Here is a 16456-nt window from a genome sequence, read left to right as displayed (position 1 = left end):
CACCTTTCAGCAACTGAATGAGAGACACAAAACATCCCACAAAACAATTGGAGGATCCTACAAGACACGAATCGAGTTGTGTAAAGCAGGCGTTAGGACTGTGGGAGTTCAGAAGGGAAGGAGACGCGGGAGGGTCTAGGAGGACTTCGGGGAAAAGGCGGCCCTTGGAACAGTCCTAGAAGGACGAGGGTTATACCAAAGAAAGTGCCATTTAAACTCTCAGTGTTGCCCCCATGGCTGGCAAGAGTTGATTTCATTATTCATTATTATTATTCATTATTATTGTCTTCCTCTCACCTGGGGAGGCTCCTGTCTGCCAGGGCTGGTCAGGCTGCTTCTAGCCTGCGTGGAGCCGCTTGCCCACCCTGGCCTCGCTCACTCAGTGGTTCCTCTCCTGCAGCGTACGGTGTGAAGAAGAACATGCCCCAGAGTCCCCCCGTCGTGAGCACGGGCGTGTCCACCTCTGCCGGTGAGTGCTGTGGGGGCAGCTGGCCACAGAGAGAATTGTTCCACAGTGACACCTGGCATATGGGAGGAGGGCATATGACCCGTTGGTGGTCTGAGATTCACAAATACGACTCACTCTAAGGGCTTCTCAGTTGTTCCCATGAATGAGCAGAGATGAGCCATGTCCCTGACCTTACCTTGGCCTTCCTGTCCAAGGGGACAGGAAGCTCCACCCTCCACACCTGCCTAGGGTCAGGCACTTCCTCCCCAGCCCCCACCCCTGTCTGGAAGCCTTTGGCCTGCTCCTGTTACACGCTTCCCATCACAAGAGCCAGGGACCCCCTCAGAAGCTGCCATACCCTCCCTTCTCTCTATAGACTCTTTATCACCTTGGGTTCATGGCACATGGTGGGCTATCCCCTCCACTGCTCTGATCCTGATGTGTTTCCTTCAATGATTCATTCATTCAAAAAATATTTACTGATCACCTGCCTTGTGGGAGGCAGACACTGTTCTAAGGGCCCAAAGTACAGACATGAACAAGGCAGGCTACATTCCTGCCTTCAGCAGGCTGATATTTCCAGTGAAGGAGGCAGATAACAAACAAGTAGACAAGTACACAAGATAATTACAGAAAATGATATGTATTTGATGGAAAGAAATAGTGAGATGGTAGAGACAGGCATGTGTGTGTGTTAGATGGGGTGGTCAGTAAAAGCGTCCCACCAAGATGCTAACACTCGAGATGTGAAGGATAGAAATGAACCCAAGTTAATTAAAGAATGGCCTGCCTAACAAGGGGACTTTTGTCCATTCACTAAAGATCCTATAATGTCCAGGTGGGGGGCAGCCTCATAGGCCAGTTGCCCAATGCTTCTGACATTGACTCAACCTCCTGAAGGCCAGGCCCTCCCGGGAAGGGGAGGATGTCTCTGGTCCTCAAGATGCTTCTTAGTAACTGTCAGCGAAAGCAAGGCACCCTCAAATTAATCTCTCTCTTTTCTTCCTCCCTCCTTTTCCTTCTCCCTCTGGTCATTTCTTCTCTCTGCTTTCTCCTGGCGCCTTTTCCTTCCTCCTCACCCACTTCTTTCCTCTCTAGCCAGCACTACAAGTGTCCAGAATGATGAGCTCTTGCACAAGGACTGTAAATTCCTGATCCGGGAAAAAGACAACGTGCCTGCTACCAAGAAGGAGATGGAGCTGCTGATCATGACCAAGGACAGTGGGAAGGTCTTCACAGCCTCCCCCGCCAGCATGTCTTCAAGTACGTGGGAGCACACGTGACTTGGGTTCAGAAGAAAGACAGACAGTATAGAAGACCAAATGTCCTGGCCAGGTGGCTTGAGATGTTTTAAGAATGAAACCACAGTCATCCCATTCAAATGAAAAATGCCTGCTGAATAGGATGTACCAGGGTCTGTCCTGAGTGCAGATAAACCAGGAAAATTCCAGCAAAGAGCTCCCAGAGGGGTCTTTAGGGAACAGCAATTCTCCTAACCACAGACATAGGTGGGGGAACTAACCCCAGGAAAGCCAGCCCCTCTTCCTGCCAGGCTAACCTCCACCTCCCCAAGTGGAAAAGGATATGGGGCAGGGTTGGGGGAGTGGGGAGAGAATATGCCAGATTATCACGGGTTGTGTGCACAGCTTCTTTTTCAGAGGATACCCTAAAAAAGGAAAAGCAAGCAGCCTACACTGCTGACACCTACCTAATCTCAGACACTAATGGTAAGAGCAAATCTGATCACTGTCCACTCTGACTTCAGCCAACCCCGTGTCATTTATTTGTCATCTGAGACCTCTACTCAGAGTGTGGTCCCTGGACCAGCAGCATCGGTAACATCCGGGAGCCTGTCAGAAACACAGACTCCTGGACCCTAGCCCAGACCTGCTGAGTCTGCACTTTGACAAACCCCCAGTTGATGCATGTACGCACACGATGGAAGCAGACGCTTCCCATGGCACTTCTAAAGTCCACAGGGGCATTTTTTTCTCGCCTCGCTCGTCCTCCCGTAATTTTCAGAACTAATAGAAAACTGCTTTGCAAAGCACTGGCTAGCTTTATTTTTTTTTTTCTTCCCAAATATCAGGATTGTCTCCTGGATAACTGCATTTCTTCACATGCTCTAGGTGCCATAGAATCTCTCCAAATCACTGATTTCAGAGAAGTCGGTAAAGGAAGGGAAAAGTGAAGTCATAGAACATTTTTAGATAAATGCAAATGAAATCAGTTAAAATCCTCAAAAGGCCTGACTCTAAAGTCTTCAAAGTTAGCAGTTTTGTACATTTTAGGGCTTGACGTGGGGCTGTGGAGCCAAAAGACCCTTTTCAGAATTTGATGACCGCTATAAACAATTTCCCCGAAAAAGTCGACATGTGCTGCAAACACTCAATGGTCAGATAGCATCAGGGACTCACGAACAGCCCGACTCCAAGCCCATCCTTGCCATTCTGTTCCCTTCACCCCAGGCTGGGAACCGTATTCAAAGTCTCTTAACCAATAAATCAAGAGTCATTTCTCACAGCACATCTCTTATTGAATGCAAATGTCACCCCCACCGTGGAAGAAACTCTGAAAATGGCTTGGGCTTTTAAAGTTCAGCTTCACCAGTGGGTAATGAAACTGTGCTTTCCCCCACCGTTAATTGTTTGCCAAGCCGTGTCTTCATCAATGGAATTGTTGCAAATATCAGATCAGCGAGGACTGAGTTAATGGGTGTTCCTGTACGCGGCTGTTCCGCAAGGTGCCTGGGGGACGTATTTACCTCAAGCCCTGCCCCAGGTCAGCGCACGCACCGGCTGTCTTGTGGGATCCTGCAGTCTAAAAGCTCAGGTCAAAACCTGTGTTCTGGGGTTTGTCTTTCAGGAGACGTGAAGACTGTGTCCACAAAGGCCAAGGCCGCCTCTGCAGGTGGGTGAGAATGGCGGGTCCTGCAGCGACAGGAGCCGATAGGGCTGGTTATGGAGAATGAGCAGAGAGCAGCCCCCTGGCCTGAAGCCAGTGCACACAGGAGCCACCCACCTCTAGAGGGGTCCCCTGAAGGCTCGATGGAAGCAGAGTGGAGGGCAGTAGAGGGGGCAGGCTGCAGAAGGAACTTAGCTCAGGGGATGGTGTCCATAGCCCCCACCGCCCCTGCTGGGCACCCACTGTCTGCCCATCGGTCAAGGGTCTCCCAACGTGGCAGGAGCCACACAGGGCTACTCTTGTGTCTTACAGAACCCCCGCACGGCTTCAAGGTGACACTAAGACCACACACATCTCCATCCCTTTACACTTCCCACACTTGCTCCCACAGTCTTGTGAGAGAAGCAGATCAAAGTTTATCACCCCGTTTTAGACACTAAAAACACTCTCACTAAAAAAAAAAAAAAGAAACTCTTCCTGGCCACCCCTTAAGTGCTAAGTGTAATTCTAGGCACTTGGGGATTACAAAGAAAGAGCCATGTGACCTGAGACGAGGAGATGGGAATGCTTTACGTTTGGGCCAAATAATTTGGCAGATCAATGTTCATAATAAAGATTTTAAACCTCGTGCTGTGTGCTACACCCTCTGCTAATTACGTCAGATGCCTTATCTCCTTTCATTCAACAACCATCCTATGAAGTAGATAATCTTTGAACCCCACTTAATAAAAAAGGAAACAGAGAGGTTAAGTGACCTTCTCAGGGTCACACAGCTTGGGCCCAGGATTGTCACACTTCTGCTCTTCACCAGCCATGGCCCTGTGTTCATTCCAGGAGCCAGCCCCATCCTTCACAGAGCTGCACAGGAACCTGAAGGCCCCCACTCACATTCACTCGGACCCACAAGAATTCATCAAAAGCCAGAGAATTTGGAGGGAAGAGGGCAAGAGACACCTGCATACGCCTTACCTTTCCCTTCTCTTCCACAGATTTCCATGGCTATGACCACCGTAGCGGTGGTGGTGGCGGTGGTGGTGTTGGCAGCGGTGGCGGGGGCCCGTGGGGGGCAGTGCCAGCCTGGTGCCCCTGCGGCTCCAGCTGCAGCTGGTGGAAATGGCTACTGGGCCTGCTGCTCACCTGGCTGCTGCTCCTGGGGCTGCTCTTCGGCCTCATTGCTCTAGGTACGTGGGGACGGTGGCGGGGCAGTGGGCTCAACTGCCCGTTCAGAAGGGCAGGAATGTGTCCCAAGTGTCAGGGGCCAAGGAGCCTGAGGTCATGGGTTCAGACCCCTTGTTACTGCAGATGGGGAAACTGAGGCTCAGGAGGCACCTGGCTGAGGTCCCACGGCTGCTTAGTGGCAGAGCTGGGATTCTAATGGAGCTCCTGATTCCCGGCCCAGGGCCCCCTGTCCCTATAGCGGTCTGCGCTAACCATTTGACTGCCCTTAATAATCAGGCAGTACCTTTATATAGCCTTTTTTCTTTTTAAATTTCTTGTGTACATCATTATATTTCAACTTCTGTATAGCCTCCATCGTGTTCACCACCAAAAGTCGAGTTTCCTTCTGTCACCACTCAAACGTCCCCCTTTACCCCTTTTACCCTTCCTCCTTCCCGTCTGGTAACCACCAATCTGTTCTCTGTATCTATGTGTTTGTTTTGATTTTTCTTTTTTTTTCCTGCTTTTTCTCCCCCAAATCCCCCCAGTACATAGTTGTATATTTTTTTAGTTGTGCGTCCTTCTAGTTGTGGCATCGTTTTGCTTGTTCTAATCTTCCACATATGAGTGAAATTATATGGTATTTGTCTTTCTCCGTCTGACTTATTTCACTTAGGGTAACATCAAGGCCCACCCAGGTTGTCACAAATGGCAAGACTCCATCATTTTTTTTTTAAAGATTTTTTTTCCTTTTTCTCCCCAAAGCCCCCCAGTACATAGTTGTATATTCTTCATTGTGGGTCCTTCTAGTTGTGGCATGTGGGACGCCACCTCAGCGTGGTCTGATGAGCAGTGCCATGTCCGCGCCCAGGATTCGAACCAACGAAACACTGGGCCACCTGCGGCGGAGCACGCGAACTTAACCACTCGGCCAGCCCCTGGACGCCATCATTTTTTATGACTGAGTAGATAAGGCTGCAGTGAACATACAGGTGCAGATACCCTTTTGAGTTAGTGTTTTCATGTTCTTTGGATAAATATCCTTTGCTTTCCATGCTCTGTTGCTGTTCCACACCAGCTCCCGGGGAGAGTGAGGGCCACCTCTGTCACCGTCTCAGATGAGAAGACTGACTCCCAGGCCAGGTTTCTTTAAGGCTCAGTTATGATTTTAAGTAGGTTAATCCCTCTGGAGCCACAACAGAGTGTCTCCGCATAAATATTCCAGCAACACGTCCCCAGTGGCACACCGCCACAGAGCCCGGAGCCCCCATTCCAGGCTCCCTTGAGGAGTGAGTGTGTGCCTGGAAGGACCGGCTCTGCCCCTCGGGCTGAGCTGCCTCATGCGTCCGTTTCAGCGGAGGAGGTGAGGAAGCTGAAAGCGCGTGTGGACGAGTTGGAGAAAACCAGGAACATGCGGGTTATGGAAGAGAAGGTCGAGGCTCAGGTGCAGGGTGACAAGCCTGAGGTGGGAAAAGGCATGGGGAAAACTGGGCTTTACGACGACGGCCAGAAGGAGGTGCTCTGGGAATTCGTGAGGAACAAGCTGATGATGGAACAAGAAAACGGTGAGCAAGCGGCAAGGCAAAGAGCCAGCCCCTCCCGGTCACTGGCTCCTTTGTCTCCGGGTGGAGCAGTGCCCCGTTCAGGGGACTCTTGAACTGTCTCCTCATTCAGTCCTCTGATAGTCCTGTGTTGGGAGGACCAGTGTGCGAGCCCATTTTACTGTTGGGAAAACCGAGACCTGGAGAGAATTACCCAAGGTCACCCAGCTAGCACACTTTAGAATCTGACTGCTAGTCCTAGCCTTGGTTTTCTTCCTACTGTGCCGTGTGTGTGTGTGTGTGTGTGTGTGTGTGTGTGTGTGTGTGACACAGAGGATATGCAGCTAACACAGGGTTTCCTTTCCCTTCTAGGAAATCTCCGAGGAAGCCCGGGCCCTAAAGGTACTGCAGTGGATCAAGACTTTTCCCTGTTCTCATTTCCTGCACTTGGAGTGGGTTTTCTGGGTGGATTGGAAAACTCTTCTTGTTTCCAAATTGAAAGATGAGCAGTGGAAAGACCTTACAGTATCTGTTGGGAGGGCTGAGAATTGACTTTGCAGTTAGAACATCCTGGAACGGGAAGGGACCTAATACATCATGTAAGGGAAGCCCAGCAACGTGCCCTAGTGACACAGGCAGAGATGGAAAGGGGCCCACGCCACATGCCGACTCACCTTGAAACGCAGTTTAGGGATTCTCAGCTGGTCTTAGCATATGGGGAGAGAAGGGCCCTTGGGTTCTCACCTCATCTCACAATTTTCATATCTTTCTGATTTTAGGTGACATGGGAAGTCAAGGCCCTAAAGGTAAACAGAACATGGAAATTTCTACCTTAAATATTTGCGAGGGTCAACTGTTTAAAGCAATCAGCAAGCGTCAGAAACCCCCCTCACGCTCTCCTGCCATCCCCCTTCTGCAGCGGGACCGTGAACTGCAGAGCAGTCTGCAGGCCCTTGGGGGCAGGGGGCTCATGACACCGCAGGGCTATACATCTCTGAGGCAGCACCTACATCTTCTCAGGGCCCCAGGGACCCTCAGAACAAGGACCCTGAGGTGGCATGCGTCAAGGGCCCACTTCTCTCCCAGCTCCAAAGGGCAGTCTGAGGGCCTGCTACTATACATCCTCAAGGGAAATTTCTAGAAATACAGATTCCTGGGTCCTGCCAGGAATCAGATGCTCCTGCATCAGCTGTTCTGGGGCTAGACCTCCCCACCCCAGGTTAATTCGGCTGAACCAGGTCAGGAACCACCGCCTGCTCTCGGGGGTCTTAGCCAACGGGGACTGGGGGTAGAACCCAGCACTGAGGACCCTGTGGGGGAAATCCAGTAGGAGCAACACCACCTGCCTTCAAAGGGCAGGTAGTCTAGCAAGGAGGCAGGACATATTCACAGGAAAAGGTGCCCCGCCATCTTAGTTGGGGGACAATCACGTGCTAACTTATGTGGCACACACTTAGGTGCTGTGGGAAATTGACATATTTCCTCAGAAAAGTGGTTTGACAATCAGTGGACAGGCCCACGGGTGGGAGGAAGAGGTTTCCAATCCCAGTGACGGCAGCAGTGCCCCTTGATCTAGCCCAGTGGAGTTTGCAACTTCAGTGCGTTTAAGAATTGCCAGAAGATTCTGGGCCCCACTCCCAGAACCTCTGATTCCGCAGGTGTGGGTGGCCCGGAGCCTGCAGTGTTGGCCACCCTGTGTGGCTCTGAGGCCAAGGGCGCGTGGTCCATTCTGAGAAACACTGTTCAAGGTGACAGGGCCACCTTTCTGTCCCCAGCTCCACCTCCCTTCCCAAGAGATCCCAGTGCAGGAATTGGGGCTCCTCCGCTTGGTGGCCCTCCACTTCTCATCAAGATTCCCTGCTGCCATGCGCACACCCTGGGTCACTTCCTCAGCCCCCTTCCCCACGGCTTCAGCCAGCAGGCCACACACCCCTCCTGACCATGCCGGGGACGGGGACCAATGGTCCCAGAGCCCCTCAGCCTGCGGTGCCATAAAATACAGGGTGTCCAATTAAACTTGAGTTGCAAATAAACAACAGAAAGTTTTTCATTATAAGTAAGTCCCAGATGTTAGATGGAACATACCTATAGTAAAAATTTATTTGACGTTGTCTGCAATTCAAACTTAACTGAGCACCCTGTGTTTTTATTTGCTAAATTTGGCAATCCTACCTGAATTCCACCAGCGGCTCCTCTGAGTAGCTGGCCCGAGTCCTCTGGCTGACCTCTCTCTTTTGTCTCTGTTCCCACAGGAGACCGAGGACTCCCTGGGACTCCAGGTGTGTAACTTCTGATGCGTGGCTGGGATTGCCGGCTCTCAGTCCCGGCTCCCGATTCTGCGAGGAAACAGGGCTGAGAAATTCTGTGTATCCACAGGTATCCCTGGGCCCTTGGGCCACCCAGGTCCAGAAGGACCAAAGGGACAAAAAGGCAGCGTGGGTAAGAGTCACTTTTTCTATTCGCTCATTCCCTTATTCATTCACTCATTCAATAAATGTTTATTAAGTGCCTGCTGTGTGCCAGGCCCTGTTTTAGGTGCTGGGGAGACATCAGTGAACAAAACAGAGAAACCCCTGCTTACATTTTGGTGGGGGAGAAGGGCAGCTGACCTGATAAATAAGAAAAGGACATAGCAGAGCCGGAGGTGGTTGGTGAAATGGCAAAGACAGAGCTCGGCAGGGCAGTGGGAGTGCTGAGGGGGTAATTTTAAATAGGGCCCTCACCGAGAAGGCGCCATTTGAGCAAAGTCTTGAAGGGAGTGAGGTAGCCAGGCACCAGGAGATCTGGGGGGCATATTCCAGGCAGAGGGAACAGCCACAGGCCCAGGGGCAAGGGTGCCCCCACTGATCAGGGAGCAGCAGGAGGAGGAGGAGGGGGAGGAGGAGGTGGAGGAAGTAGAGGGGGAGGAGAAGGAGGGAGAGAAGGAGGAGGAGGGGGAGGGGGAGGAAGGGAAGGAGGAGGGGATGGAGGCCTTGGCTGGAGGCCACAGGGAGGCAGAGGGTCCAGAGGGAGGGGCAGCGGGCGAGGCCGACCCTGTGGGCCTTGGAGGCCCTTGTGAGGACTTGGGCTTTTACGCCAGTGAGTTGAGAAGCCCTTTGCAGGTTCGAAGCAGAGGTAGGACCTGATCCGCTTGCCTTTTCGAAGGGTCCCTCTGGCTTTTGGGTTGAGCCTGGGCTACAGGGGGCAGGAGAGAAGCAGACAGACCGCTGTGGAGGCTCCTGTGGCACCAGGTCCTAACTGTGAGGTGGCCATTCCCTTCTGTAGGAGAGCCCGGCATGGAGGGACCCATGGGCCAGAGAGGGCGAGAAGGCCCCGCGGGACCTCGCGGTGAACCAGGGCCTCCTGGGTTTGGAGAGAAAGGGGACAGAGGTAAGAGGCGATGCCTTCACGGGGAGGGGTAGCAGCTCCCTGCTTCCTCCTTACATCTTCCTCCCTCCCTCCTTCTTTCACTAGCACTTGCTGAGCCCCTGCCTTGAGCCAGGAGTGGGGGTCTGTGCCAGGCCCTGTGGAAACAGTGGTCGAAGGAGGGGGCGTGAGCTGGCTGTGGTTGCAGGCCTAGGGCTGAGAACCCTACAGTGCTCGCAATCCATGGGAACACGGTCACAGGAGAAAGGGTCTTCCCTAGTTGGGGGCAGGGGGTCAGGGCCTCCACACAGGGCAGTCAGTACCTGACCGAAGGCGGAGTTGGGTGCAGGCCCTTGAGCCTCTCGCGGCTGGAACTAGGCAGGGAAGGAGGCACAGAAAGCCCCAGACACGGGCCCAGTCCTGGAGGAGGCTGGGAAGATTTTGCAATTAGATTCTTAACCATGAATCTGCTTTTATCAGGGGAAACTAAGCGCAGACTCCAGAAATTCTCTTGATGCCAAAAGATCGTGAGCAAGAAGCTTTATTGTTAACTTCATTTTCTCTTAAAAATATTGCTCAGCCAGGCAACAAATATTTATTGAGCGCCTACTGGGTGCCAGACTTTGTGGAATGTGAGGGCTCTGGGGTAGAAACTGAAGGTGTTTTGGTGACTTGTGGCCTCATGGAGGCACCAAACGGATCAGAGATCACCAGCAGGGTGAGGAGTGTCCCCTCACCACACACACAAATGATACCACCAGGCTGGGCAGACAACCAAACTGAGGGGCCACTCTCAGAGTGCTCATTTCTCCCCAGGGGCTGCTGGTGTGCCGGGCATTCAGGGCCCACCTGGTGTCCCAGGTTCTGTGGGTCCCAAAGGTAAGTCAAGTGCCCAAGTTTGCCACGTCCAGGATGGATCACAGAGGTCCAGGTGCTGGCATCCCCGACAGTCCTAACCCACCAGCCCAGGCCTGGCCGGGGTCCATGGGCCCAGGGAGGGCTCCCCTACAAAGGAGTCCGTAGGGGTCAGGATTGGGGCCATATTTTTGGCTCCATGGTGGATTGGGAGCCACATTTCCATCTCTCTTTGACGGCCCCTAAGTGGGTAGATGGATCAGGATATCAGAAGTCAGACAATTTCCTCGCCTGGCTGGGGCCCAGATGCACACATCTGAGAGGAACATGTCTGGACAATCCAGGCCAATGGGGCCTTCTCACAGTTGGATGCCATCTGGTCACCTCTCCTCCCTACCCCTGCCCCAGCCCCAAGGTTCTACTCTGACTGGGAAGGATAGAGGGGTCTCTTGATCCCACCCGGCTACAGCTTCTTCCCTAAGGAGAACCTTGCCCTGGGGTCACTCCTGGACCCACTGACTCCGGGGTCCTGGCAAGAACCCACACCATATGGGTGACACCCACACTCACAGCCCTCACCTGGCAGGGAGCTCTCCCACCCACCCTTCACCATGGGGTCAGACGGCCCTGGCCTGTGCCTGACCCTTCTGATAATTGTTGTCTTGTCATCCTTCTCAGGTTCCAGCGGTTCTCCCGGCCCACAGGGCCCCCCAGGTCAGTGTGCTTCTTCTTATAAATAGATGCTATTTCTGGGGCAGAGAAAGGGGTGTAAAAAGCAAAAACAAACATTTTTAAAGCACAAGGAGCAATTATAAAGAGAGCCACCTGGAGACACGAAACTCACATCCACGCGTGTGGCCCTGTGGCCGAGGTCGGGGACCTGGGGCCCCTGTGAGATCCACTCTCGCCTGGCTCGGGGCACGAGGCCCTCCAGCAGCTTCAGCAGCAGACGGCCCCCTCCTGCCTTGATCTGAGCGAGTGTCTGCCTCTACCTCAGCCCCTGTGGCTCAAAGAGCTCGTCCTGCCATCCTGGGCACCCCGAGCTGCAGCCCACACTGTAATGCAGGCCAATGTCTCTGCCAGGGCCCGTGAGGCATCCTTCTGCCCAGGGCCTGGTAATCCGGGGGGCAAGGAACCTGGGACAGGATGGCGTAGCAGGGACGTGGGGAGGAGCCCATGGAAAGCCCTTGGTGTGTGTGTGCGCCTGTGTGTCTGTGCATGTGTGTGCCTACATGTGGGCATGCGTGCGTCTGGGTGTGTACCTGTGTACATGTGTGTGCGTGTGTGTTTCCGTCCCTCCAAAGCTGGGGACAACCACATGGTTTCCTCTGCTTGCAGGCGCTATAGGTCTCCAAGGGCTCCGAGGCGAAGCGGGACTCCCTGGTGTCAAAGGTAAGCTGGGAGGACGGGTCGGGGGAAGGAGATGTCACCTGTGGATGCCTCTCACTCACGAAGGAGGTCTGGGGGACAGGGAGGGTCTGACGGACATGACCAGCCTGTGCAGGCTGACAGGTGAGTGAGGGGAAGGGGAGGTCAGGACAGCGGGGAGCCTGCCTTCAGACACAGACACTGCCCCTTCTTGGTCGTCCCTTCCAGGGCTCTTTACACCAAGGTGTCCATTTCCTTTTCAGGTGACAAAGGGCCTATGGGACCACCAGGATCCAAAGGTATGTTGCTCCCACTGCCACTCAGACATCACCACGGTTTTCCAACTCCTGGGAACCCAGGTGTGACCCCTGCCCTGGGGTCCAAGAACGCAGATGACACTGGCTCCTGGACCCCAGGACTGGAGGGATCCCGGAGCTCATTTTAGTTCAACCTCTCAGATAGGGAAACTGAGGCACAAAGAGGGAAAATGAAGTAGCAACGTTGGACCAACATCACAGTGCAATGCTCGGTGGTCCTCGGGGTGGTGAGGATGCAGCACTGAGGCATCCCTCTAGTCTGGCCCCCCTTGTGTCCACAGCACCCATGTGTGTGACAGCAGGGGCTGGCATGAGTTTGTAGGTGGGTCCTGACCGTGGGAGAGATCCATCGTGTCATCTGGCTTCGTTAGTGCCATGTTGTCCCCGACATCCAGAGCTCACAGATACAATGAGAAGCATTCCGCAGCCAGGGTTCCCTGTTACTGCGTGCGATTGTTTTCCTTGCTCCTGACTGACGCTTCCTCCTCACCCCACCCCATGTTCATTTTAGGTGACCAAGGTGAAAAAGGACCCCGAGGTCTCACAGGTCAGTCCTACACAGGAGTCTACTTTGATCCATTGAAGACTTTTCGTAAATCCATTGGGCGCTGGAGTTGGGAAAAAATACAGAAGGATGAGACACAGTCACTGTCTAAAAACCTTCAGGGAACTTGCAATCTAGAAAAAACAATAACAAGATAAAATAAAGCACTGAATGGAGTATGAACCAGCGTCCAACTGTATAGTCCAGACAGTAAACATCTGGGGCAGGAAAGGAGGTTATGTTCTCCTCTGATTCTTTGGGGGAATCCAGTTGGGAAAATTAAGCTCTTCCCAAAGTAGCAGAAAGTTTGCAGTACTTTCACCCTCTCCGCCATTTACCTCCTGACAACCTGCCTGATTAAAAAGGAAACTAATAGTAACAGTGCTTGGGCTATAAGGGGCAGTTCTCTGTTGCCAAGGAAATAAGACTCCTCCACGTGCCCCTGCAGACCAGGTGTGGCTTCTGGGCCAGTCTGTGCCTACTGCCCTAGGGGCGGGGGTGCCCCTGGGGCCCTGACCATAGGATCAAAGCTGACGCTGCGTCCCCATCCGCTGATCCCAAGCTTCTCTGTTTGGGGAGGAGGCAGGCTTGGGGGTGGGTACAGAGGGTGGAGCATCCCACTACTGTCAAGCACACGTTGCTTAAAAGCTTCCAACCAGCTAGCCCCTTTCCTTCGCAGGCGAGCCTGGCTTGAGAGGTTTGCCTGGCTCTGTGGGCGAGCCCGGGGCTAAAGGAGCTATGGGTGAGTATCCCCAAGAGACGAATGCAGTGGTCTGCCCCATTCCCATTGTCATCGTGGCCCTAGAGTCTAGATCCTTCTAGCGTTGCCTCTCCTGTTCTCTAGTCTGCCCACGCCCTGGTAAAGGGTCCATTTACAGGCCGTTTCTGGGTCTGGGCATCCCTCTTGGGGCTCAGAGCTGCAGCTGTCTCTGTGGGTTTCTCACTGCTCTGGGGGGCTTGGCAGGGCACAGCCCATCTACCCTGGTTCCTGCCACTAAGCCACCCAGGTCCCCAGGGAGGATGAACAGGTGTTGAGGTCCTTTGGAAATTCAGTGTTCCAGGCATGGCCCTGATACTCCAGGGCTGGTCTCACAGCCAGAGCCAGCGTCCAGCCCTTTTGCTGACCCTCACTGAGGGGCCTGTCAGCCAGGACATGGGAGCTGGCCAAGGCCCCACAGAGGGCCAGGCGTTTAGCAGTAAGTCCTAGGAGGGTTGAAGCCGCAGCAGTGGGGATGTGGTGTATTTACTATCTTGTTCATTAACAAGCTGTCAGGAAGCGCTGACTGCATGCAGGATGCCGTGCTGGGCAAGTCAGACGCTTTACCTCCTTCAAGGGGAGATAACGCTGCGTGAGGTGCCCAGTGCTGTAAAAGGTAGAGAGTCTATGAGGATACAGTAGAGAGAAGGATTTCTCCTAAATGGAAGGATGAAGGTGGTGACCTTTTGGCTGGTCCTAAAAAAGTAAGGAAGATTTATAATTTTGATCCATTTGGAAAATTCCATGTAGAGACAACAACAATGAGTGAGGAAAGACAAAAATGTGGGAAAAGCAAGGCCATGTCCCAGAAAGACACCAGTGGACAGAGGTTAGGCTAATGCGCAGAGCACAGGAGATAAGAACTTGGAGAACCTTGACTTCCGGGAGCTTGAGTAAATGGGGCCGACATTTATGGAGCATCTGGGGTGGGCTGAGTCCTCTGACAGGCGCTGGAGATGCAACAGGGAACCGTGGAATGGTTCTCAGCAGGAAGACAGACAAGTACTGGTTTAGGGGAAAATGGCAAGGAGACAGCTGAGTGCGACAATGCCCAGGCCTCTTCCGTGGTCGCCAGCTATGGGACAGGCTGTGCAGGCTCCCCCAGGGAGGAACTTGCTGCGAGGCTGTTGGACAGTGGAGGGAAGGAGTCCCAGGGCAGCTCCCAGAGGCCCTGAGACACTGTGGTTCTGATTTCCTAGGACCCGCTGGCCCAGACGGACAGCAAGGCCCAAGAGGTTGGTCACTGATCTGCTCTCCTTACTCTCCCTACCCCTCCCAGCCCTGCCCACGTCCCAGCACGCGGCCCCCATCCCCCTAGTTATAACACCAGAAGGGCAAGCGTCATGTGGAAACTTGCAAGGTCTGGGTCTTGTCCCCTTCGCCTTTCCACCTGCCAGCAAGTTCCTCAGTAAAACCCCAAGAAACCATCGGCTGTGCTGGCCAGTTCAGCCTTCCGAAAAGGAAAACATTTCCATGTTGGTCATGCTCTCTCTAGGCGAACAAGGTCTTACAGGGATGCCTGGAATCCGGGGCCCACCAGGACCTTCTGGAGACCCAGGAAAGCCAGGTAACAGAGCGGAAAGAGGGAGCCACAGCCCTGCTGTGTGTGTGTGTGTCTATGTGTGCGCACTCCTTATCCCACTTTCCTCCAGCAGCTCAGCAGGGAACTGCCACAACTGCTGGCTTGTACTGTGTGCAGTGGCTGTGGGCCCCGACACCTCCAAGTCACCATGTCTGGCAACTGGGGAGGGAGATATTAACAGCTGAAAGCAAGGGATTCTAGAAAGGGGCAAGATGTCTCTTAAAAATTGCAGAGTTTGAGCCAGCCCTGATGGTCTAGGGTTAAAATTCGGTGTTTTATTTTCGTAGGTCTCACAGGACCCCAAGGACCTCAGGGTGAGTCATCAGGTCACTCCCACCTCTAAACGCCGCCTGCTGAGCCTCCCATTGCCAGCATTCGGCAACTGCTTCTCCAGCCACCTTAAGAGTCTCCTCTCCTCCTCCCCTCGCTCCCCCCAGCAAAAGTGCATTCAGCTCCTTTTACTGTGAGTCTTGAGAAGCACTTTAGGAAGGAAAATATGCACAGAACAATCATGAAAGCTATTCTGGGAGAAATGAGGTTAGACCACGTGCCAATTCTGTCTGCCTGAGCCCCTTTGGTGCAGGAACCCCTAAGAGGGGGCTCCGAGCACGGGAGTTCCATTAGCCCCACAGAGGCCCGATCCCTCACTGGCATGGTAGGGAGTGGGAGCTCACCTCATGCTGAGGGCCCAGTTTCTCTGGGACAGACTCAGTGTCCAAGTCTGTCCTATAGTTGGACCAGTGTGCACCCATCTGGATTGAGAAATTTGAGAAAACCACAGCCAGCCCCAACTCCTAGAGGAAATTAGGCAAAGGTGTAAAATGAAATCAAGCAGAGGTCCCCCCAGAAGTTGAGCACACAGGGACATCCTTCAAATGCTCCCCAGTGGAGCTCAGGAGACAAAACAAGGAGGGGGTGTTGCATCAGTTATAGGAAGCCCAGCATCTGCTCCCCACACTGCAGGGCAGGGTGGGGACCACAGCTGCTTTGCAGGCTGCAGGGGGCTCATAACCCAGAGGGACTGGGATCCCCCAGGGCTGAGTCCCTGGGCCTCTGCCTCCCTCTAGCCCAGCTGTGGCCCTCCTTCCCAGAGAAGGAGAAGGGCTCGGAGCAAGACGCTCCCCAAGGGGCCGCCCGGGCTAACGCAGAAGGCAAAGCCAGGCGGGCCTCCAGGGTCAATCAGAGACTGCAGCTGTGCCAGGTGACTGGCCGCTTGTTACTACCGGAGGGTGTCTGGAATTGCTGGGCCCAAATCATCCTGATTGACTTGTTTTTAATCGCATCAGGACTTCCTGGTACCACCGGCCGACCCGGGCCTAAAGGTAAGTGATTTTCCAAATCGGAGATTCTTTCTTTTCACTAGCCATTTTTGCAGGGGGCGGGGGGAAGGGGGGAAGAGGAGATTGGCAGGAGGGAGGCCCCTCTCTGGTGGGAGCCTGGATCAACAGTGGCATCTAGTGGCTTCAGTGGAAGGCCGTGAGGCTGGGGAGCCAGGCATTTGGTCTCATCAACCAAGCCCTGAATCCTCGGCCCCGCCCCCACCCCCTACACCTCTCCGCCCCACAATCCTGAGCCTGGCTTTGGTACTGGATGTGGGAGGAGGATCTGGAAGGGTGCTATCCCCCTAAAGCGTTTCT

General features: G+C 53.7%; 1 protein-coding gene across 1 annotated transcript in view; it reads left to right on the top strand.

Moving 5' to 3' along the window:
• The window catches only part of COL17A1 (collagen type XVII alpha 1 chain), a 50733-nt gene that overhangs the window by 18279 nt on the left and 15998 nt on the right, over window positions 1–16456 (top strand). Inside the window, exons 13-33 of the mRNA XM_046654833.1 lie at window positions 401–469; window positions 1547–1711; window positions 2095–2175; window positions 3314–3358; window positions 4342–4533; window positions 5866–6075; window positions 6424–6453; window positions 6831–6857; window positions 8304–8330; window positions 8428–8490; window positions 9316–9420; window positions 10213–10275; window positions 10930–10965; window positions 11590–11643; window positions 11883–11918; window positions 12448–12483; window positions 13160–13222; window positions 14437–14472; window positions 14733–14804; window positions 15107–15133; window positions 16106–16141. Coding sequence (XP_046510789.1) covers window positions 401–469; window positions 1547–1711; window positions 2095–2175; window positions 3314–3358; window positions 4342–4533; window positions 5866–6075; window positions 6424–6453; window positions 6831–6857; window positions 8304–8330; window positions 8428–8490; window positions 9316–9420; window positions 10213–10275; window positions 10930–10965; window positions 11590–11643; window positions 11883–11918; window positions 12448–12483; window positions 13160–13222; window positions 14437–14472; window positions 14733–14804; window positions 15107–15133; window positions 16106–16141 — 1473 coding nt within the window. The remainder of the gene's footprint in view (window positions 1–400; window positions 470–1546; window positions 1712–2094; window positions 2176–3313; window positions 3359–4341; window positions 4534–5865; window positions 6076–6423; window positions 6454–6830; window positions 6858–8303; window positions 8331–8427; window positions 8491–9315; window positions 9421–10212; window positions 10276–10929; window positions 10966–11589; window positions 11644–11882; window positions 11919–12447; window positions 12484–13159; window positions 13223–14436; window positions 14473–14732; window positions 14805–15106; window positions 15134–16105; window positions 16142–16456) is intronic.

This window comes from Equus quagga, chromosome 2 (assembly GCF_021613505.1).
Source record: "Equus quagga isolate Etosha38 chromosome 2, UCLA_HA_Equagga_1.0, whole genome shotgun sequence".
NCBI lineage: Eukaryota > Metazoa > Chordata > Mammalia > Perissodactyla > Equidae > Equus > Equus quagga.
The sequence above is the reverse complement of the archived record's forward strand: the minus strand, read 5'-3'. Positions and strand labels throughout refer to the sequence as shown.